At 53.6% G+C, this 22,339-nt stretch overlaps 1 protein-coding gene across 5 annotated transcripts in view; it reads left to right on the top strand.

Moving 5' to 3' along the window:
• LOC142912561 (neuronal cell adhesion molecule-like) overlaps positions 1-21,998 on the top strand; it is a 36,683-nt gene extending 14,685 nt beyond the window's left edge. For 4 of the 5 annotated variants that reach the window (XM_076060679.1, XM_076060676.1, XM_076060677.1 and 1 more), the window contains 9 exons: positions 5,365-5,588; positions 5,759-5,881; positions 6,635-6,802; positions 9,287-9,395; positions 13,770-13,954; positions 14,240-14,374; positions 17,768-17,911; positions 18,508-18,619; positions 20,686-21,998. In XM_076060679.1, coding sequence (XP_075916794.1) covers positions 5,365-5,588; positions 5,759-5,881; positions 6,635-6,802; positions 9,287-9,395; positions 13,770-13,954; positions 14,240-14,374; positions 17,768-17,911; positions 18,508-18,619; positions 20,686-20,857 — 1,372 coding nt within the window. In that variant the 3' untranslated portion in view covers positions 20,858-21,998. The remainder of the gene's footprint in view (positions 1-5,364; positions 5,589-5,758; positions 5,882-6,634; positions 6,803-9,286; positions 9,396-13,769; positions 13,955-14,239; positions 14,375-17,767; positions 17,912-18,507; positions 18,620-20,685) is intronic. The other variant, XM_076060680.1, reaches the window with a different exon arrangement.
• Positions 21,999-22,339: the final 341 nt, after the last annotated feature.

Raw genomic sequence — 22,339 nt, 5'->3', positions numbered from 1 at the left:
CGTGGGTGATGGTGGCCGGCGGGACGATGGCGGCCAGGGCCTCGACGTATGCCTCGATCGTGACGGAGCTCGAGGCGTAGCAACGGATGCCGTTCTCGCGCAGCGGCAGTGGTCACCAATTGGGGGGGTTGGCCTTGGAGCAGAGGCCCTAGTGGGGGGCCTCGTGACTACAGGCAGATTGGCAGCTGCGACCTTTGCGTAGGTGGCCATTTTCTTCCTGCTGCCTTCAATTTCTACCTGACTGTGGTGCTGCGCTTCTATACAGAGCTCCCCTTGAGAGAATGTAAACTGAGGATGAATAAAGAATCCTCGTTTAAGAAAATAATGAAAGGAAAAAAGAAAGGAAAGAGATATATTTATTTATTCAATAAACTATTTTTATTGAATAAATTATGAAGCAGTAAATGGAAAAATAATTTGATAGTGATATCTAATAATAAATTTGCGTGTTAAATAAATGAATGTATTTTGCAAACAAATCTACTTTTTAGAAAAATGTGTTTATTAAATGCATTCACTCATCGTTAAATAAATACAACTTAGAGTCCTTGCACACTCGTGGAGGCAAACAAAAAAAACGCAGTGTTAAGGAATCATTAACTAATAGATTGCTTTAGCCTCAAAGTAAACAATTACTTGTGTGGCCTTAAATTTCTGCGCTACAGTGTGGATGCCTCCACGTGGCTCACACAAAATGTAAGTTATAACAAATCTCAAATAGTTTGAGATTCGTAAACCGAGATTAAAAACATAAGCAGAAGAATAAAGGAACAATAAGTAGAGTATAAAAATACCTGTAAAGTATGAAAACGATGCTTTAATTAACTATAGGATTGAGCCCATCGCCTAAGAAACACCAACGTGTTTCAAAAGGCTATGGCCTCACCCTGAACTGTTAAGCTTAAAAAAAGTAAAGAAAAATGAGCAACACAAAAAGTACTACTTGTGTGTGCAAAAGGCAGAATACTTACTCCTGATGAGTAAAAACTTGAAGAAAAGAAATGAATTAGAAGAGGGTATGTTAGATTTATAAAGTTACCACGGGGAGCTCAAACGAAGCGCGTCCTCTCTTTCTCTCCCTCCCTCCCTCTCTCACTCCCTCACTCCCTCCCTCACTCCCTCTCCCACTCCCTCCCTCCCTCCCTCTCTCCCTCCCTCCCTCCCTCTCCCTCAATCCCTCTCCTCCCTCACTCCCTCCCTCTCCTCCCTCCTTTTATTTTTATTTAACGATCAGAAGAAACAGAAAGATGCTCGGTCTTTCGGCACTTTGCTTCGTTCATCATGTCGTCTTTTTTTCGTCTTTTTTGTTTGCTTACGTGCCCCCTTTTAAAACAAAAATTAAAGATATAACACGGTTTTCCCATGTAACATAAATCGCATTGTCTGCTACTGTGTTCGTAAACACCATTAAAAAATTCAACCTTAAAAACCCATCACCACCAGATCCCCTGCTTTTGTCACATTACACAAAGCACCCTCGGTAGCCCAACGCGTCGAGAAAGACGTGACGCCCCCCGTCAACTGAGCGTACCGAAATTCCAGCCAAATTCTGCCAGAAACCAGGGCCTTGAAGATGCGGCAGTGGCTGGGGACGCCGCTCCCGTCAATTGCGCATTTCCTGGCCCTATAGATGGCCAGTTTGGCGTTGTTCATGATGAAGTCCGTCAACCCCTCGATATCCTTGGTACCCTCGTGCCCCCTATATCCAAAAATAAGAATTGTGGGGGAGAAATGAAGATTGAATTTCAGTAGAATATTGCGTAACAGCTTATAGAGTGAGTCTAGGCTTTTGCGGCGTACGTATTGATGCGCCACTGTTTCGAGCTCACCACAGAATCCGCGTTCAGGATTTGCGTCTGTGAAAAGTGCCAGGAATGTGTTCGTGGTCACAGTCCCATGGGCAGTGCTCCAGCTAAGATCACCGTGGCGCTTGTACGATGGATTTGAGTAAAACAGCTCCCAATGAGACCTCAAGCGATCACCGCAGGGGCATCGTGTCCCTCCAAGCGTAGCCCTAACGTGACGTTATTATTTGTTGATGGTGGAAATCGACCATTTGGGCGTACAGCTTTTTCCGGTCTACACCTGAGAAGCACCCCTCCTGGCCATTCCCCGTGGCGTGCCCCCCGTGCTGCCGTGAGGAAGAGAGGCGAGTGTGCTCCCGTGCTGGGACGACATTCAGCTTTGGTGGCACTGGGCCACCGCCGGCTGACTCGTCGCCAACGCTCGCAGCAGGCGCGCTCCCCACTGCTGTTGAGAAGGACCTTCATACCTCATTCACGAGTTTTGCGGCGAGTCTCACCGAGCGCATCTTGGTCATCGCAGTTATCTCGGCAGGGAGAAGCCATTGCCCCCCCCCCAGTGCCCGGTTTCACAAAATCGCCCACCCTCATGAGATGTGCGTCCACCACGCGTTTCTCCATGGCAGGGCCCGCAAGAGACGATAGTGCCGTGTGGGGGTTCCGTAACAGTGGCTCGTGAGCAAATTCTGATGCCGACTGGGGTGTGTTCAGTCGGGCGGTGACAAGGAAACCCCATGTATCTAGGATACTCCTGTAGAAGTGGGGAATCTGCGTGAGTGGAATACCCGTAATGTCCACGAAGAAGAGCTGCTTGCTGCACTGAAGGCCCCCCGAGGTTATTCAGAAAAAAAAAAGATGCTGTGGAGCACCACACGGGTGATGGGGCCGAGTAGAGAAACCTCTGTACGGCTTATAGACGAAAAGTAGAGAGCTGGCTCCGTACACACACCAGACCGTGCCCGCCCTCCCGCAGTGGCAAGGCCAAGACACTGGCAGCCACACGGTGCTTCCTCTGCGACCAGAAGAAGGCAGCTTTCAGTCTCTGAAGTTTTGCTAAGAGCTATGCGGGTGGAGTGAGGGAAAAGAAGCGGTGCCACAAGGTGGTATCCTCCGTCGATGCTTTATTGGGTGATGCCGCTTGCCCCTCCACTGATGACCCTCCATCGTCCTCGTCCCGGTCACCGCGCGTAGTTTGGTCAGTCGGGTCCTATTTGGGCTCCTCCGTGCTCTCGGCCGCTCGCGTTTCCTGGGAGCCCTCGGCCGCCTCGCAGGGCGCGTCGTCGCGGTCTGAAGCGCGACCCTCTTCACTGGTTTCCTCCGTCACTGCACAGGTTGCGTTTCACCCCCCGCTTCTATTTCAGGCTGCAGATTTTCTTCAGGCGTCCCGCGCTTGAGCTTGGTTCCCGCACGGGGCTTCTTCCCTGTTGTGTGTCCCGCCTCTAGGGGTGTCTGGGACGGTGAAGACCGCCGTCCTTGCCACCGGCAGCTCTCCACGTCTCCCCCAGGTGTTGGTGCGATGTCCGACTCCAACTCTGGGAGATCTTTAAAGGGACTGACCTCATCCCCGCTTGACTCTGGGGACGACGAAGCCGAATCCTCCTATAAATTTCCTCTTCAGAGGTCCGGCTGTCAATGATGGCTGGGTGGCTGGCTGAGCCTCGGTCTCCATGGCAGTAGCTGGTGTCGGAGCGGGGTCTACCGCCATCTCGGGTGATCTCCGTGGTGAGGGACCCTCTCCTGGGTCACTTGTTGGGTGTGCTTCTTTAGCATCCTTTTCCACCGTTGCCTCGCTGTTGGATTGGGCATTTGCTGTCTTTGGTGCAGTGTTTTTTAATATGCCCCTCTACTTTGCATAGGTTGCATTTTAGCACGTCCCTGCAGTAAAACAGCCTATGGGCCATTTCTCCATGCATGACGACAAAGGAGCCCTCCCTCAAGCTGCCCATTGGGCACCAGCATGTAGACCTGCCTTCTAAATGACAAGACATGCCTCAAGGCAGGATTTTTGAGGCCCAGAGGCACACGCTGTAGGTTGGAAGTCAGCGTACCCAACTTAGCCAGGTTATCTTGGATGTCTTTATCGGGAATGTAGGGGGGGGACGTTGGATGCGATCACGCGTACCGATGGCGACGACAGTGGCTCCAAGGTGAGGTGCCAATTGTCAACCGTCAGCCCCTTCTCTATGGTGGCGTTTGCCATCTTTTCGGACTGCATGAAGAAAACCACCCTTCCGCTCACCTTGGAGGCGTACTTTATCGAGCCTCCAGGCACGATGGCGCCCAGCGCTTCCGCGTAAACTTCGAGCGGGACATCGGTGGAAGCCGGGGCAGCGGATCCCAGCCTTCGCGTGGAGGCTCCAGCTGCTGCTGCTGCTGCTGCGGGCGCCTTACAGGCCCCAAGAGACCGGCCTTGCGTAGGCGTGGTAGCTTTCTCGTGTGAGATGTCGCACACAACTGCTAAAGCAAATCTCTCTTATTTTCTAAAGCCAAGAAAATTATTGACAAAAAAACAAGAAACGAAGATGAATGTTTATAAAGATGGTCAAACCTGTGTTATGACCACCTTCTCATAATTACTATTACTGCTGTCCACCCAAAGCTCCCATGGAGAGGGTAAAATTACTTAATGTTGAAAAAAAGCACACCAATAAAAATAAAAAATGCTGTAAACACGCTCGCAGTACAACACAAGAGGGGTCTAAAGGGGATGTTGGCACTGCACTCACACCGGCCGGCGTGGGTACAGTGCCAACACGTGGGTGCGTGTAACACGTGGAGGCACGCGAGACAAAGGAATGAACAGAAAACACGAAAAACGCACAAAATTCTAAAAATTGCTTGAGGAACAAAGGAACTCAAAATCGAATTAACAACAAAGAAAAGCGTGATTATGAAATCGACTATCAAGTAAAAGTGGAGGATTGTGCGGAGAGCGAAGACACCTGTACACTGCAGAGAGCGCAGCCGCGCCCTGAACGGTGAAAACAACATAAAGGAACGAGGAAAGAAGGACGAAGGAAGTCCAAATAAATAAAGAAAGTGATCACAAATTGTGTGTAAAGCAAGACACTGTTGGTGAAAATACATCCCGAAAAAAGGGTGAGAAAAATAAAAGTTTTAGAGGTAAGGCCAGGAGCTTCGGGTGAAACACGTCTCTCTCCATCCCCTCCCTCCCTCCCTCCCTCCCTCCCTCCCTCCCTCCCTCCCTCCCTCCCTCCCTCCCTCCCTCCCTCCCTCCCTCCCTCCCTCCCTCCCTCCCTCCCTCCCTCCCTCCCTCCCTCCCCTCCCTTCCTCCCTCCCTCCCTCCCTCTCCTCCCTCCCTTCCTCCCTCTCCTCCCTCCCCATCCCTCCCTCCCTCCCCTCCATCTTCTCCCTCCCTCTCCCTCCCTCCCTCCCTCTCCTCCCTCCCTCCCTCCCTCCCTCCCTCCCTCCCTCCTCTCCCTCCCTCCCTCCCTCCCTCCCTCCCTCTCCTCCCTCCCCTCCCTCCCTCCCTCCCCTCCCTCCCTCCCTCCCTCCCTCCCTCTCCTCCCCTCTCCTCCCTCCCCTCCCATTTGCGCTTCAGGTTCCGGTGGAGCAAAGACGGCCGGCGTTTTGACCCAGGCTGGGACCCCAACGTGAAGCAACACGGGAATGGCTCCGGCACTTTCACCGTGGACACGGCGGCGGTGTTGGCCGCATCCGGCGGCCGACACGGCGCTATGGAGGCCTACGAGGGGGTCTACCGCTGCTCGGCGGAGAACCGGCATGGAACGGCCCTCACCGCCAACATCGCCGTGCGGCTGGCTCGTGAGTAGGGGGACAAGCACCCCGGCGCGGCGCGCGGTAAACCAGCCGGCCCGGCGTGCGCCGCGGTGCCGGCCTTGCAAAGGTGCCGCTCGCTGACAGCGCTTGCCCCGACAATCTGTTAAGGCTACACGGGCGGGGGCGGGGGCGGCGTCTTTGTTTTTGTGCTGCAGGTGCCCCGGCGTGGCCCCTTGAGGACCTGAGCCCCGTATTCGCCGAGGAGGGCTCCCCGGCCGTGCTGCGCTGCAACCCTCCCCACGGCTTTCCCCCTCCCGACATCTTCTGGTTGGACGGCTGTGAGTACCACGGTGGATAGGAAGATGTTGACTACCTCTCCTGGTACACGGGAGGTCGTGGGTTTGATCCCGACCCTGACGACGCCTGCTGCTGCGTATTTGGGAGTTTGAGGTGTCTCTCGTCGCCATCGCGGTGGCTAGGAGATGTTGACTACCTTGCCTGGTATGCAGGGCTTCTTCCTCTTTCCCACGGATGCTGATGTAGATGCAGAGACAACGACTACAATTTCACATTCAGGTTGTCGAGCCAGGCAAGCGAGAAGTGGAGTGCATCATTGCCGTGATGTATCCTTCCAGATTTGTGAATCGGGGGAGGCAGTGCGTCGCTATACGTTGTACAGGGGCTCTTCTGCTGCCATGACTTGCGCGGCGGATGATGCTGCTGATGATGATGATGCTGATGATGATGCTGCTGATGATGATGCTGCTGATGATGATGCTGATGATGATGCTGATGATGATGATGCTGATGATGCTGCTGCTGATGATGCTGATGATACTGCTGCTGATGATGATGATGCTGATGATGCTGATGCTGCTGATGATGATGCTGATGTTGCTGCTGATGATGATGCTGATGATGTTGATTCTGATGATGCTGCTGCTGATGATGCTGATGCTGGTTTAGTGGTGGACTTCTGTGACAATTCAGTTTCATGGCTCGTCGGATTCCTCCTCCTGCAGTCTAAAGATTCTCGTTCCGAACCCTTTCATCCCCCCCCCCTTACCCCCGGCGTGCTGCTGGTGCTGCAGCCATGCAGAGAGTGCGGCTGGATGCTCGAGTGTCCCAGGGCCTGGATGGCGACCTGTACTTTGCCAACGTGCTCCCCGGGGACGTGGACTACTACGTGTGCTGCACCCGCTATCCGCGCACTGGAACCATCCAGCAGAAGGGGCCGATTCGGCTGATCGTCAAACCCGGTGAGCGGCGGCGGTGGCGGCGATCGCTGGCAGGGCATGTGTGTGTACGTGCGTGCGTCTGTGTGTACGTGCGTGCGTCTGTGTACGTGTGTGCGTGTGTGTGCACGTGTGTGTGTACCTGGTGCGACTTTATAAATATCACCATTTGGAGAGACAAAGGCGGTTGGGCGTGGTGCTGGCCACCAACCCCCTCGTGTGCCATGCCGGCCTTCATAGGTGCTACTTGCTAACAGCACTTGCCCCAACAGTCTGTTACAGGCTATACGGGGGCATCCTTCCAATCCTGTGGAACCCGTCCAGTGGTCTAGACTGATTATGATGTCATGTAGGGCAGTCTTAGCACAATAGCCACCCTCCCTCAGCATTTCACTTGGGAGATCATCTCTCCCTGGTCATCCCCACTTTGCCTCATGATGTTTTCCAGGCTGAAGGATTTCCCCTCCCCCAAGACCTCACAGAAATGCTCAGTAATTCTGCAAACCTGTTCCTGGGGGTCGAACATCGGATCACTTTTCTTTCCCCTAATGATGGTGATGGGTGTGGTGCTGCAAGTTACTTTTGTGATGGAGTTAAAGAGTGATTTGTGATCGCGGGCCACTGAGGCCGATTCCATCGCCTCAATAACCGAGGGAAGGCTGCGGTAAGCCTCCTCATTCTCTGACGTGGGATGCTCTAGACCAGGGGTCTCCAACCCCCGGACCGGTACCGGTACCGGTCCGTGGCCTGTTAGAAACCGGGCCGCACAGCAGCAGGAGGTGAGCGGTGAGTCCGCAAGGAGTAAGCCCGCACGCTCTAACCCCCTAGTAGCCACAATGAGTAAGCCCACAAGCTCTAACCCCCTATTAGCCACAATGAGTAAGCCCAAAAGCTCTAACCCCTAGTAGCCACAATGAGTAAGCCCCACAAGCTCTAACCCCTAGTAGCCACAATGAGTAAGCCCACACGCTCTAACTCCCTAGTAGCCACAATGAGTAAGCCCACAAGCTCTAACCCCTAGTAGCCACAATGAGTAAGCCCACAAGCTCTAACCCCTAGTAGCCACAAGGAGTAAGCCCACAAGCTCTAACCCCCTAGTAGCCACATTGAGTAAGCCCACAAGCTCTAACCCCCTAGTAGCCACAATGAGTAAGCCCACAAGCTCTAACCCCCTAGTAGCCACAGTAAGCCCACAAGCTCTAACCCCTAGTAGCCACAATGAGTAAGCCCACAAGCTCTAACCCCCTAGTAGCCACAATGAGTAAGCCCACAAGCTCTAACCCCTAGTAGCCACAATGAGTAAGCCCACAAGCTCTAACCCCTAGTAGCCACAATGAGTAAGCCCACAAGCTCTAACCCCCTAGGTAGCCACAAGGAGTTAAGAAACAAACGTCGCCGGAGAGCTTCTTTGAAAAGGGGGAAAGACCCAATGATGAACCCCCGCCCCCCGGTCCGTGAGTAAATCGTCTTCCACCAAACCGGTCCCTAGTGCCAAAAAGGTTGCGGACCGCTGCTCTAGGCGATGAGAGTGGGCCTGTCGCCACAAGTAACCTCGACCACCACTCCTCGCCTCTGGTTGATGGGAAGGCGAGCCCAAAGTAGCCTGGGGCTTACGGCTTCCCACGCCTCACCGCCACGCTACCACGCCCCCTTCATTCTTTTGCTCAGAAGAAGAGCCACTCCCTGTTGTTTGGCAGTCTCCTACCCCTAGTAGAGGGCTGTTTACCCCTCATGGTGGCAGGAGCCAGAGCCGGTCCACCGGACCTCCTGAGTACCGCAGAGATCCAGGCGGTATTTGTCCAGCTCTCGGCAGAGTAGTGGCAGCCTCTCATCCACAGTCAGCGTCGGAACATTCCACGTGACCACCCGCAGTAGCTTTTTGTTATTTCTGGAGGATCCCCAAGGGTAAGGATTCAGTCTCCTGGCTCTGCCAAATGGGGTTTGGCCAGGAGACGTCATGGACGCCTGTCCCCCCGCTAGAATATTTTTTATGGTTTTGTGCTAATAATTGAAGGTGGAGGGGTGACCAGCCCCTTGCACCCGATCAGAGCCCCCATTTGGCCGCTGTGGTGGTTACAAACGCCACGAGGGAAATGTTCGATTGAAATTGGTCCTCCCCCCATGGCACTGCTCACCGCAGCGTTACCGTCCGGCACCAACGAGGAGGTAGGGGGTTGTTTCGCTCGACTTGACAAAGATCCCCCCGTATGGCCTTAACAGACTGTTGTTAGCGAGCACCTGTGAAGGCCAACACGGCACACAAGGGGGTGGCCAACACCACGCCCGGCCGTCTTTGTCTCCCCGGTGGCAATGTTTACTACAAAACGCACCGGGCACTCGTTTGAGGCTGATTCGACCTAGGGTAGGCCCAGGATCGATTCAGATAATCAAAATGTTGGCTGTGAGCGAGAATCAAACTCGGGTCAGCGGGGTCGGAGCGCAGCATAGTGCTAACCACTACACTACCTATCCACCCACCCACTCCCCTACGCACACACACACACACAGCTCATCCGTCAAAGAGACGTCCGGTGTTTGTGGAGCCTCGCGGTAAGACAAGCAGCAAGCTGGTGCTTCAGGGAGACACGCTACTGCTGGGGTGCATCGTTCAAGGGCTGTACGTACACACACAACAACAACCGCCATTCACCACTAAGTAGCGGTGACATCACCACGATGCTTGTGCCAGGCTATGTGCACGTTGAGGCCACGTGAAGTGTCGAACGCCCGCTGGCAGGAGGTCACGGGGCAGACCCAGGTGCCACGGGTCGACTGACTGAGATGACTGAGATGACTGGCCGATGCACCACCTGTGCCGCCTACTGTGCCAACCTGTTGTGCTTTAGCCACACAGCCCCTACGCTCGTTGTTGTGAGCGTCGATCCTCCGCCCTCCGTTGTTGAGGGCGACTGCCTCCAACTGCCCAGTAGCAGCAGCGTCCTTCACGAGCCTCTTCCACAGAGGCCAATCTTGACACCGCTGGTACCGGTCATCGGCAATTCAGTCAGCTCCACGTCCTCCTGTACCACATCACTCCATCTTTTCTCTAGCCCGTGCCGCGCCCATTTAGCCCCCTCGATCCGGCCGAACAAAATCTGTTTAGGCATGTTCTTGGGTCTTTCGGTAAAGTCACGTAGATAGAAAAATAAAAATCAAAATCACGACGTTTCATTCGCAACACAAGCAAATATATATTTCTCCTGCCTCAGCAGTTTGCCTGCTGTATTTTTTCACCTCAAGATGATTGCTTGTGTTGCGATCGAAACGTCGTGATTTTTATTATTATTTTTCTATCTACGTGACTTTACCGACAGACCCAAGAGTATGAATTCCTGCAGTCATGAAAGCTGTTTAGGCATGCGGTATCTGGGCATGCGGGCTACATGACCTGGCCAACGCAGCCGTGCCTGCCAGAGGAGCTCACCGATGGGACTTTGTCCAGATCTTTCAAGGATTTGTGAGCTCACACAATCCAGCCCGGTTAAACCAAGGATGGATCGTAGGCAGGCCAGCCTAAATGTTTCTAACCGGCAAAGATGTTCCATTAGGGGGGTCCACGTTTCGCAAGCGTAGAGAAGGGAGGGAATGACTGTGGCCGAGAAGACCTGAAGCTTCGTGCGGAGCGACAGACCAGGTAGCTTCCACACAGCGTTACACAACCAATGAAAAGATAATGCCGCTCGACTGATTCAAAGTGAGACCTCTGCTGCCAAACCGGAGCCGGTCATGAGCACACTGCCCAGGTATGGGAAACTCTTCACTCTTTCCACAACTGCCCCATCACCAATTGGGAGTTGTGGGGGTGGAGTGTCCGATGGGACAACATACCCAGGCAGGTGCTTAGTTTTAGTGGGGCTGATGGTAAGGCCCCACCTCTCAGTGGCAAGCTCCAGGTTCAGCAGCAGCACCTCCAACTCCTCCTGAGTGAGCAGCAATTACCAGATCATCGGCATACATAACGCTGTTGACCAATAGGGAGCAATCCCTTGACCGCACCTGGGCATCGATCAGCCTCCCATTGTATCTATACCAGATGGAAATTCCTCCCGTACAGCCATCCAAGGCTTTACGAATTACGTGGTCGAAATTGATGTTTAATAATGTGGGAGCCAGAGGACATCCCTGTCGCACAACAAGGTAAACAGGGATTGACTCCGACTCCCGGCCACGTAGTTTTACCCGGTGCCTGCTCACCATCATGAAGGTCCTTAATAATTGTGAGCAGAGGGTCAGGGACTCCAAATGTACGAAGAACAACCCAGAGCCCAGGCCTACTGATGGTATCATAGTCCTTGACCAGGTCAATAAAGCAGAGATGTAGATCTTGTTGGAATTGCCTACACCTCTGCTGTAGCAGACGGACAGAAAATATGACATCTGTGCAGGACCGCCCTTTCTTGAAACCGCATTGGGGCTCCGCAAGCCTCTCCTCAGCGTGCCTGGTAAGGCGATGTTGAATAATCCTTGCCAGGACCTTTCCCGGCACACTGAGGATTGAGATGCTCCTGTAGTTGTAACAGTCTGTGCGGTCCCCCTTCTTAAGGAGGGGGACCACCAGGGCATCCTTCCAATCCTGCAGAAGCCGTCCAGTAGTCCAGACTGTTATGATGTCGTGGAGGGCAGTCTGTGCACAAACGCCACTCTCCCTCAGCATTTCACTTGGGAGATAATCTCTGCCCAGTGCCTTTCCTGGTCTCAGACTCTGGATCGCCTTCAGTACTTCCTCAACAGATGGCACCTCAGCCAGCCACTCACAGGGGGTGACTTCTTCCAATATCTGAGGCACCGCAGGTCTCAGTAGGGTCATCCCCCCTTTGTCCCACAATGTTTTCCAGGCTGAGGGATTTCTCCTCCCCCAGGACCTCAGAAATGCTCAGCAAATCTGCAAAACTGTTCCTGGGGGTCGGAGATTGGATCGCTGTTCTTTCCCCTGATGATGGTAATAGGTGTGGTGCTGCAGGTACATTTTTTGATGGAGTGAAAGAGCAATTTGTGAATGCGGGCCATTAAGGCAGACTCCATCTCCTTAGCAACCCGCAACCACCACCCATCCTTGCAGTGCCTCACGGCTCTTCGAACCTTCGAGCGAAGGCTGCGGTAAGCCTCCTCATTCTCTGACGTGGGATGCTGTAGACGATGAGAGTGGGCCTGTCGCTTTTTCTCAGTCAGCCTGAACATCTGTCAGCCTGGGTCTCTGGGGAGGTCTGGACCGTGTACCCAAAGCAGCCATTGCAGCTGCATGAGTCACAGTCCTAAACCTCGCCCATTTACCCTCGACATCAGGAGGAGTCGGGGACGATGCCAATCCCAGCCGCAAGCGATGATGAAATTCTCGCTTGCAACTTTAATCAGCTAGCTGAGACCAGGCCACTATGGGTTTGAATGGGGTCCTGGGTGTACATCCACCACCGGAGTGGAAGAATGGCAGGCGCATCTTACAGATGACAAGTCGATGGTCAATGGGCAGATCAGCTCCATGGTAGGTCCTGGTGTCAAGGACATGGGCCCTCATCCGCCGTTCTGTCACTATGTAGTCCAGCAGTTGTTCTTGCTTGGACCCGGCATGCATCCATGATGTGTGGATGCGCCGATGCCGGAACGGCGTGTTGGGTTGCACAAAAATCTAGCAGCCTCCTACCGTTGTCATTGAGCTAATCTGGCCCATGCCCTCCAATCACTCCAGACCAGGTGCCAGCATCATGACCAACTCGGGCATTGAAGTCGCCCAACAAGATGACTCTATTCCGAGGGGCCACTTTAGCTAGCACTTGTGACAGGAGGTTATAGAAGGCATCTGACTCATCGACCTTGCCTGCATCCCTCCACGGATGTTCATCTTCGGTGGGGCATATGTAACCATGACCACCACTCCTCGCCTCTGGTTGATGGGAAGGCGAGCCCAAAGTAGCCTGGGACTTACAGCTTCCCACACCTCATCGCCACGCTCCCACGCCCCCCTCATTCATTTTTCAGAAGAGCAGCCGCTCCCTGTCGTTTGACAGTCTCCTGCCCCGAGTAGAGGACTGTCCACCCCTCATGGTGGCAGGAGCCACAGAGATCCAGGCGGTACCATTCCAGCTCCCGACAGAGGAGTGGCAGCCTCTCTTCCGCAGTGAGCGTTCAAACATTCCACGTGGCCACACGTAGTGGTTTTTTGTTGTTTCTGGAGGAGCCCTGAGGGTAAGGATTCAGTCTCCTGACTCCGCCAATTGGGGTTTGGCCAGGAGACGTCATAAACGCCTGTCCCCCCGGGGCCTGCGACACAAGCTTAATAAGAGTTTTATTTCATGGTTTAGTGGTAATTAATTGAAGCTGGAGGGGTTACCAGCCCCTCGCAACCGTCCAAAGCCCCCTTTTGCTGCTATGGTGGCTACAAACGCCATGGGGGGAATGGCGAATCTAAGTTGGCCCTACTCCCATGGCACTGCTGACCACAGCATTGCCGTTCGGCACACGTACGCACACGCACGTACACACACGCACGTACACACACGCACGTACACATGCGCACGTACACACACACACGTACACACACGTACACGCACGTACACACACGCACGTACACACGTACACACGCACGTACACACACACACGCACGTACACACACACGCACGTACACGCACGTACACACACGCACGTACACACACGCACGTACACACACACACGCACGTACACACACACGCGACACGACTATTCACTTCACTACTGTACACTACACTGCTATGCACTACACTTCACACTACACTACGTAATATCCCACGCTAGTTTCGCACGCACACCCACGAACGTGTGTGCGCGTGCGTGTGAGTACACGTGCACGCGCATCCACGTGCGTGTGTGCACGTGCGTGTGAGTACACATGCGCGCACACCCACGTGCGTGTGTGCGCGTGCGTGTGAGTACACGTGTGTGTGCGTGTGAGTACACATGCGTGTGAGTACACGTGCGTGTGAGTACACGTGCGCGCATTCCCCCGCTTGCGTGCGCTCAGCCCCACACCGCAGCTTCGCTGGGCCAAGGTGGACGGGGAGCTCCCAAGCGGCCGCATCACCTTCGGTGCCTTCAACCAGACGCTGGCAATCCGTCACGCGCTGGCGGCCCACGCCGGTGTCTACCGGTGTCACGCCGACAACGGCGAGGGCAGAGCCCTGCACACCTTCACCGTCACCATGGAAGGTGCCTCGGGGGGCGACGGAGGGAGCGGCGGCACGGCGGTTAGCGAACCCTGCGGGTCCCAAGTCGCGGCAACGATTGTTTTGACCGGTCCCGGGCCTCTCCTAGGTCGACTCGACCTCAAATTAATACCCCCCCTCCTTCCCCCCTCCTTCCCCCCTCCTTCCCCCCTCCTTCCCCTCTCCTTCCCCCCTCCTTCCCCCCTCCTTCCACTCTCCTTCCCCCCTCCTCCCCCCCTCCACCACCTGCTCCCCCCTCCTCCTCCTCGTGTTTTCCCGACCGCTGCAGCCAAGCCTTACTGGATCGCTCCCGAGCCAGAGAGCCGCGTCTACGCTCCGTGGGACACCGTGGAGCTCGCCTGCCTCGCCGACGGAATCCCCAAACCGCTCGTCCGCTGGTTCTTCAACGGCGTCCCCATCGACGGTGAGACGCCTCCTCGCCCGCTCGTCCAACCTATGCGCTCGCTCACTACCCACTGACTTTGCTCGTCCACACGCTCGTCCACTCTCGTACGCTCGCTCACTCGCTGACAGCCTATCACACGCTCGCTCACTCGCTGACAGCCTATCACACGCTCGCTCACTCGCTGACAGCCTATCACACGCTCGCACACTCACAGTCTATTACACACTCACACACTTATAGTCTATTACACGCTCACTCACTCATAGTCTATTACACACTCACTCACTCACAGCTTATCACACGCTCACTCACTCACAGCCTATTACACACTCACTCATAGTCTATTACACGCTCACTCACTCACAGTCTATTACACGCTCACACACTCATAGCCTGAGAATAGGTTTTCCACTTTTTTCTGACAATAAAACAGCTGTGTTAAGATGTTAACACACCAAACTGAAACCTTTTACGAGTAATAATGTCTGCATTAACCACCACATATACTGGTGGTCAGAATGCAACCAAAAAACATACTCTGATTCAACAGCATTAATTGATGAGATCAAACAGTTCTCGTTGAAACCCTCTGCTGTCAGACCACCAATATTATATGGCCTTCCAAAGATACATAAACAAGATACACCCCTTCGTCCCATCGTCTCTACTATCAACTCCCCCACCTACAAACTGGCACGTTTTCTTGCTGATATACTGCGACCTTTCACTGGAAAAACCACCTCTGCGGTACTAAATTCTACTCACCTGGTATCGACAATCAAAGGCATTTCCCTGTCCCCAGACGACCTGCTTGTCAGTTTTGATGTGGTGTCCTTGTTCACCAAAGTCCCGGTACCTGACACCATCGCTATCATTGAAGACCTGGTTCATCAAGGACTGCATACTGATGTACCCCCCCTGGTGAGACATTGCTTAACCAACACATACTTCACCTGGAATGGAATTTTCTACAAACAAACTGAGGGCACCCCAATGGGCTCCCCCCTATCTCCGGTTGTAGCCAACGTATTCATGGAAAAATTTGAAACTGACGCCATCCAGACTGCCACTCTACGCCCGACCTTATGGAAGAGGTACGTTGATGACACCTTTGTCATCTGGCCACATGGCCAGCCTGCTCTAGACCAATTCCGCGACCACATCAATTCCATACACCCAGCCATCAGATTTACCATGGAGGTCGAAAAAGATGGCAAACTACCCTTTTTGGATGTCTTAATTAAAAGGAGACATGATGGTTCAATGAGCCACTCTGTCTACAGGAAAGCTACCCATACAGATGCTTACTTGAAACCGGATTCCCACCACCATCCATCCCAGAAGAACTCCCTCATCAAGACTCTATACCATAGAGCCCAATGCATTTCTGACCAGGAACACATTACCAGTGAACTCAAGCACGTACACCAGGCTCTCAGGGCTAATGGTTACTTCGACTACACAATCCGCAAACCATCACTCCAGTCATGAAGAAGGATCCTCTTGTGGAGCCACTCAAAACCATCACCTTACCCTACATTGCAGGGGTCACTAAAAAGATCTCCAAAATCCTGAATAAACACAAGATCCAGGTCCGATTCAACACAGTACATAAAATCCGTGATTTAGTTCCATCTGTAAAAGATGCTGTTCCAGACATACAGTACCCGGGCGTTTACAAACTAAAGTGCCTCTGTGGTAGTAGCTACATTGGAGAAACCAAACGACATATCTCGGACCGCATCCGCGAACATAAAGCAGACTTGAAACACGGTAGAACGAACTCCTCTGCCGTGGCAGATCACTGTTATAATTCAGTGGGCTCACATGACATTGACTTCTCCAAGACGGAGGTTCTTTGCAAACCAACCGGCTACTATGAGAGATTCGTTCATGAGGCCATTCACATATACAAGCACAGAGACAATTTCAACCGAGAAGATGGATTCTGGCTTAGTAACCATTGGAAAGATGTTTTAAACATTTTCTGTTCTGAATTAATTGTATTTTACGATGAACTTCAGACCGCAGCTCTTTCGCCAGCATTGACTCTTAATACCTCTCACACCACGGTTAATGGTATGGTTTACAACATGGAGTATAATAGCGCCTTGCAGCTGTCTCTCTCCCCCTCCTCTGTTCCGACCATGGATGAACTCGTTCGTCTGAACGGGGCCCGTAGCTATCCGTGTTGCTAAAGTTGAGGGTAAGAATCCACCCATTTTTTCGCCATATAGCATTGTGATATATAACGACTTATTGTTGGTAGCTTAGCTGATTGGAGAATATAGAGTTTATTGATAACATTAAGGTAATTTATATTTTGGTTTTATTTTTTATTGGTTCACTATATAGTACTGTGATTAGCTCAGATGTGTAGGCCTTGACTTCAACATAGCCATTTCTGTGACCAGTCACTAGCTAATCACTCAGTTATTTCAATGCTAAATTCGCCTAGTTATTTCAATGCTAAATTATCCTGTTTGATTTGTACTAAGTGCCTCGGTGAATGTGTATGCTCTGACTTTAACATAGCTATTTCTGTGACCAGTTACAAGCTAATCACTCAGCTATTTCAATGCTAAATTCTATGCTAATTCCTTTGTCAAGGGGTGCCTCTGCGGATGTGTATGCTTTAACTTAGCTATTTCAATGCTAAATTCTATGCTAATTCCATTGTCAAGGGGTGCCTCTGCGGATGTGTATGCTTTAACTTTTAACATAGCCATTTCTGTGACCAGTCACAAGCTAATCACTCAGCCATTTCAATGCTAAATTATATGCTAATTCCTTTGTCAAGGCGCTTTGTTTCTTCTCACACAGCTTAAAGGTCGTGATCTGAACGTGGCTTTTTCACTCCAGCGCTGTCCTACCAGACAGTCTCGTCCCTTCACCTGATGAAGGCCGCTTGTGTTGTGGCCGAAACGTCATGAAAATATTATTGTGTTATTTTATTTTATCAATTTATTATTTTATTCTCATTCTACGTGACTTTACCGAAAGAACCAAAGAAGATGAATCATTGCAGTCACGAAAGCTTTAAATCGAAAAGTATATGCATTGTCTTTGAAACTGATTGGTCCACACCAGAGGCAGCTGTCAAACTCACAGAAACTGATTGGTCCACACCAGAGGCAGCTGTCAAACTCACAGAAACTGATTGGTCCACACCAGAGGCAGCTGTCTCTGGTGTGGACCAATCAGTTTAAAAAAACAATGAATTTTCTTTCAAAACAGCTGTGTTAAAATGGTAAAACACCAAACTGAAACCTTTTACAAGGAATCATGTCTGCATTAACCACCACATATGCTGGTGGTCAAAATGGAAACAAAAAACATGCTCTGAATCGTGTCAAGGCCCCCACACGCACCAAACCGTGCCGGGTGTCGTGTCGCTGTGCGGTGGAGCAGAGGCCCCCGCGGTGCCCGGGCGGAGCGTGGACGGCGACTCCCTGACCCTGAGGCGGCTGGACGGGGGAGCCACCGGCGTGTACCAGTGTGAGGCCTCCAACCGGCATGGCACCATCCTGGCCAACGCCTACGTCAAAGTGCCGGGTGAGCGGGGGGCGGGGGGTGGGGGGGTGACCGGGAGGAGGTGGGAGGAGGAGGAGGGAGGACGAGGAGGGAGGTTGGAAGAGGGAGGAGGAGTATGGGGAGGAGGAGTATGGGGAGGAGGAGGAGTATGGGGAGGAGAAGGAGTATGGGGAGGAGGAGGAGTATGGGGGGGAGGAGGAGGAGTATGGGGAGGAGGTGGAGGAGTATGGGGAGGAGGTGGAGGAGTATGGGGAGGAGGTGGGAGGAAGAGGAGTATGGGGAGGAGGAGTATGAGGAGTATGGGGAGGAGGTGGAGGAGTATGGGGAGGATGAGGAGGAGTATGGGGAGGAGGAGTATGGGGAGGAGGAGGAGTATGAGGAAGAGGAGGAGTATGGGGAGGAGGTGGGAGGAGTATGGGGAGGAGGAGGAGTATGGGGAGGAGGTGGGAGGAGTATGGGGAGGAGGAGTATGGGGAGGAGGAGGAGAATGAGGAGGAGGAGGTCCTTGACTGGACAGACGGCTGTAGGTCGCCCCCCTCTAGGCAGGGCACTTTGGACCGACTCTGACGGACGACCCCTTCCGGCTGGCTGTCTGTGCCCCCCCACTCCTCCCACAGCCGTGCCCCCACAGATGCTGTCGAAGCAAGACAGGCTGTACGTGGTGAGGGAGGGAGAGGCGGTGTACATGGAGTGCGCGGTGTTTTCGTGGCCGCCCGCCGAGTTCCTGTGGTGAGACGGAACGCTGCCCTGGCTCCTTCCCTCTCCGCCTCTCTCTCTCTCTCCGCTCACTTAGACGATTGTTTATTTATTTGAACCTCATGGTGGTTCCCCGGGGTATCATAATACCCCGGCTCTCGCGTAATGTGCGTGATGCAGTAATTTTTAGTCTGCTGATGGCCGGCGATGCGGCAGTCGACTCATCTCGACGAGCCGCTTGCGATTCGCCGCTCAAAGTTCAATGTTAACGGTGACGGTTTTTTTTTCACGCTGATGTTTAGCGTTTCGAGATCGCCGAGCGTGGCACTGATTTCGGATCGACCGGTACCCCGGTCGCGGAGTTGAGTAACACCCCGGTAAAAAAAATAGCGTCCCAGAAATAAAAGATTCCCGATCGCCTCGGCCATATTCTTTGTGGGGGTGTTTTCCGGTAAAGTCACGTAGATCGGTTCACAGAAAAATAACGGAAAACCAAAAACTTCGACGTTTTGATCGCAACGCAAGCGGTCGTCTATAAGAGGGGTAGTGGGCGCGCGAAATGGCTGTGTCGGTGTCAATACTGTGAACGCGCAAGTTTGAAATGGGCGTAAATTGCAACTAGCTAAGGTGGTAGGATGGGAACATCACAGCCAGTCATGACTTAAACTGGTTGATAACATCCTTCACTTTGCACCCATCTCCTCGGTTGAAATTGTGTCCGTTTCTATATGTATATGGATGGCTTCACGAACGAATCTTTTGTTATAGTAATAGGTTTGACCCTTTTGACTGGCACAAAAACTGACACCTTTATTCAAGGCATCATGTTTGCAATAACCACAACACAAGCAGTCAAAATGCAAACAAAAGAGACAACTCTGATAATAATATGCACTGTCCTTGAATTTGATTGGTCCACACCCGAGACGGCTTTTCTTAGAGCCTAGTCTCCACTGGTGTTGGACCATTATCAGAGTTGTCTCTTTTGTTTGCATTTTGACTGCTTGTGTTGTGGTTATTGCAAACATGATGCCTTGAATAAAGGTGTCAGTTTTTGTGCCAGTCAAAAGGGTAAAACCTATTACTATATCTTGTTACTGGCAAAGGAGGTCTCATAATGAATATTTTGTTGATGGCCAGCGAGCGTGCAAAGTACCTTCATCTTAGAGGAATCTACTTCGCGTGAGCCAGTTGGTATCATTCACTACCCCGGGGGTGCCGCCATGAGGATAGTTTCACCAGCTCATGGCCACTGAGCTACGGAGCGCTTTATACTGTGTAGGAACCTCCTGGTTGTTACACCACCAGCAGCACACAGGGGATTGTTGTTGTGTCTGTCAGTCGTGCATCCAATCATGGGAGGGGTGGGGCTGGGTGGGGAGGGGCTTGGGTGGGGCTGGGTGGGGGGTGGGAGGGGTGGGGCTGGGTGGGGAGGGGCTGGGTGGGGGGTGGGGCTGGGTGGGGGGTGGGAGGGGTGGGGCTGGGTGTGGAGGGGCTGGTCACCCCGTGGTGCCCTTATAAAACTCAACGTTTAACCTACTCACGCCGGCTCGTGCCCGCCCTCACAGTCGGGCATATTGTGCTGAATGCACCACGCTGCCATTGACCGAGCAACCCAACGTTCCTACTACCAGCTCCCTCCCTCCGCAGGAGAATGTGTTATCAGAAGCGGCCATGTCGCAAACGACAGCCCCGACGAAGTGGCTCATTTGTTCGGCTAAGGATGCCTTGGGCGCTCTTTGTACCGCGAGGCCTGTACCTACGTTGAACTTCTTCTTTGGTTCTTTCGGTAAAGTCACCATGTAGAATGAGAATAAAATATTAAATTAATAAAATAAAATAACACTATAAAATTCTCACGACGTTTCGGCCACAACACAAGTGGCCTTCTTCACGAAACGTGAGAATTTTATTGCGTTATTTTGTTTTGTTAATTTATTTATTATTTTATTCTCATTCTACGTGACTCTACCGAAAGAACCAAAGAAGATGAATCCTTGCAGTCACGAAAGCTTTAAGGTGCGGGAGTTTAGTCGGTTTCGTGAATATCACCGGCGGGTTTCTCTCTCCCCCTCCCCCTCTCTCTCTCTCACCGCCAGGTTCAAGGACTCACGGAACCTCCGCCTGCAGGACGAGCGCCACCGGACCTTCAACAATGGCACCCTGCGCGTCATTGGCGCGCGGCGTGAGGACACCGACTCGTACGTGTGCATCGCCGTCAACGACGTGGACTCCAGGCCGCTGAGGGCGCACCTCCTCGTCGAAGATTAGCAAAGTGCCGTCGCCGCCGCCCGGCCGGCCGCCTTTGTCTCACCACGACCACTACCACCCCCTCCACTATCATCAACACCTCCACCACCAGCACTACCACCCCCTCCACCATCATCATCAACCCCACCACCACCACTACCACCCCCTCCACCATCATCATCAACACCACCACCACCACTACCACCCCCTCCACCATCATCAACACCACCTCCACCACCACCACCGTCTCCACCATCATCATCAACACCACCTCCTCCACCCTCACCACCTCCACCACCCTCACCACCTCCACCAGCACCACCACCAGCACCACCAGCACCACCACCTGCAGCACCACCAGCAGCACCACCACTACCACCACCAGCACTACCAGCACCAGCACCACGAGCACCAGCACCTCCAGCACCACAACCACCAGCATAATCACCAGCGCTACCACCACCAGCAGCAGCACCACCACCGCCAACCACCACCAGCACCACCAACACAACCACCACCACCAGCACCACCAGCATTACCACCAGCACCGCCAGCACCACCAGCACCAGCACCACCACCAGCACCACCACCAGCCGCACCTCAGGGCACACGCATCTATGTCGTGTTTTTGTGCTAATTAATTGAAGGTGGAGGGGTTACCAGACCCTCGCACCCGTCCAGAGCCCCCATGTGGCCGCCGTGGTGGTCACAGACACCACGAGGGGAGAGGCCAATTTGGTCCTCCCCCCACGACACCGCCCGCCGCAGCGTCGCCGCCCGGCAGGCACCACGAGGAGGCAGGGGGTTGTGTTTGCCAGACACTCACAGAAGCCCACGACTCGTAGAGACCCACGGGTAACCAAACCGCGACGGCCGTCACGGCGCAGGAGGGCCGAGCAAGAATGCGACCGGCGACGACCACCGGCCGTCGAGAGGGGCCGAGGTGGAGACGGAGGAGGAGACCGCAGGAGCATCGACGGCATCTCGGCCAGGCTGAGGCGGCCGCCGCGTCCCTGGGCCGCGGCTGCAGGCCAGGGAGGGCCGGGGGCCGGGGAGCGGCGGCAGGGCCGGAGGGCGGCAGGGATTCGAGGAGGGGGAGCGATGAACGGATGAGGCTGAGGGAGGCGAGGGTAGGGGCATGGGTTGAGACGCAGAGAAAACCTGGGGGGGGAGGTAGGGGGGAGGGGCGAGGGGGGAGGTGCAGAGAAGATCTGGGGGGGAGGTGGGGGGGGTGGGAGCGGTGGGAGGGGCGAGGGGTGAGCGAGGGCAGGGAAGAGAGGGGGGAGGGGTGGAGAGAGGTGGAGGATGAGGGAGGGCGTAGGAAGGAGGCGCAAGGGGGGGGGGAGAGAGGTCAGAGGGGGCGTGAGTGGATGGGGCATTCTCGACAGTCTGTGACGCTGACATGGAACTGGTTTCGTCACTTCGGGAGCGGTGGGGTGGTCAGGAGGGACGAGCAGTGGGTGAGGGAGGGGAGCGAGAGGGGGTTGCTTCAAACTGGAATGG

Source organism: Petromyzon marinus, unplaced genomic scaffold (assembly GCF_048934315.1).
Source record: "Petromyzon marinus isolate PM22_M1 ecotype Great Lakes invasive population unplaced genomic scaffold, UKy_Petmar_22M1.pri1.0 PM_G_Scaffold_21, whole genome shotgun sequence".
Taxonomy (NCBI): domain Eukaryota; kingdom Metazoa; phylum Chordata; class Hyperoartia; order Petromyzontiformes; family Petromyzontidae; genus Petromyzon; species Petromyzon marinus.
Note: the sequence above shows the minus strand (reverse complement) of the source record. Positions and strands in the feature narration are given on the sequence as shown.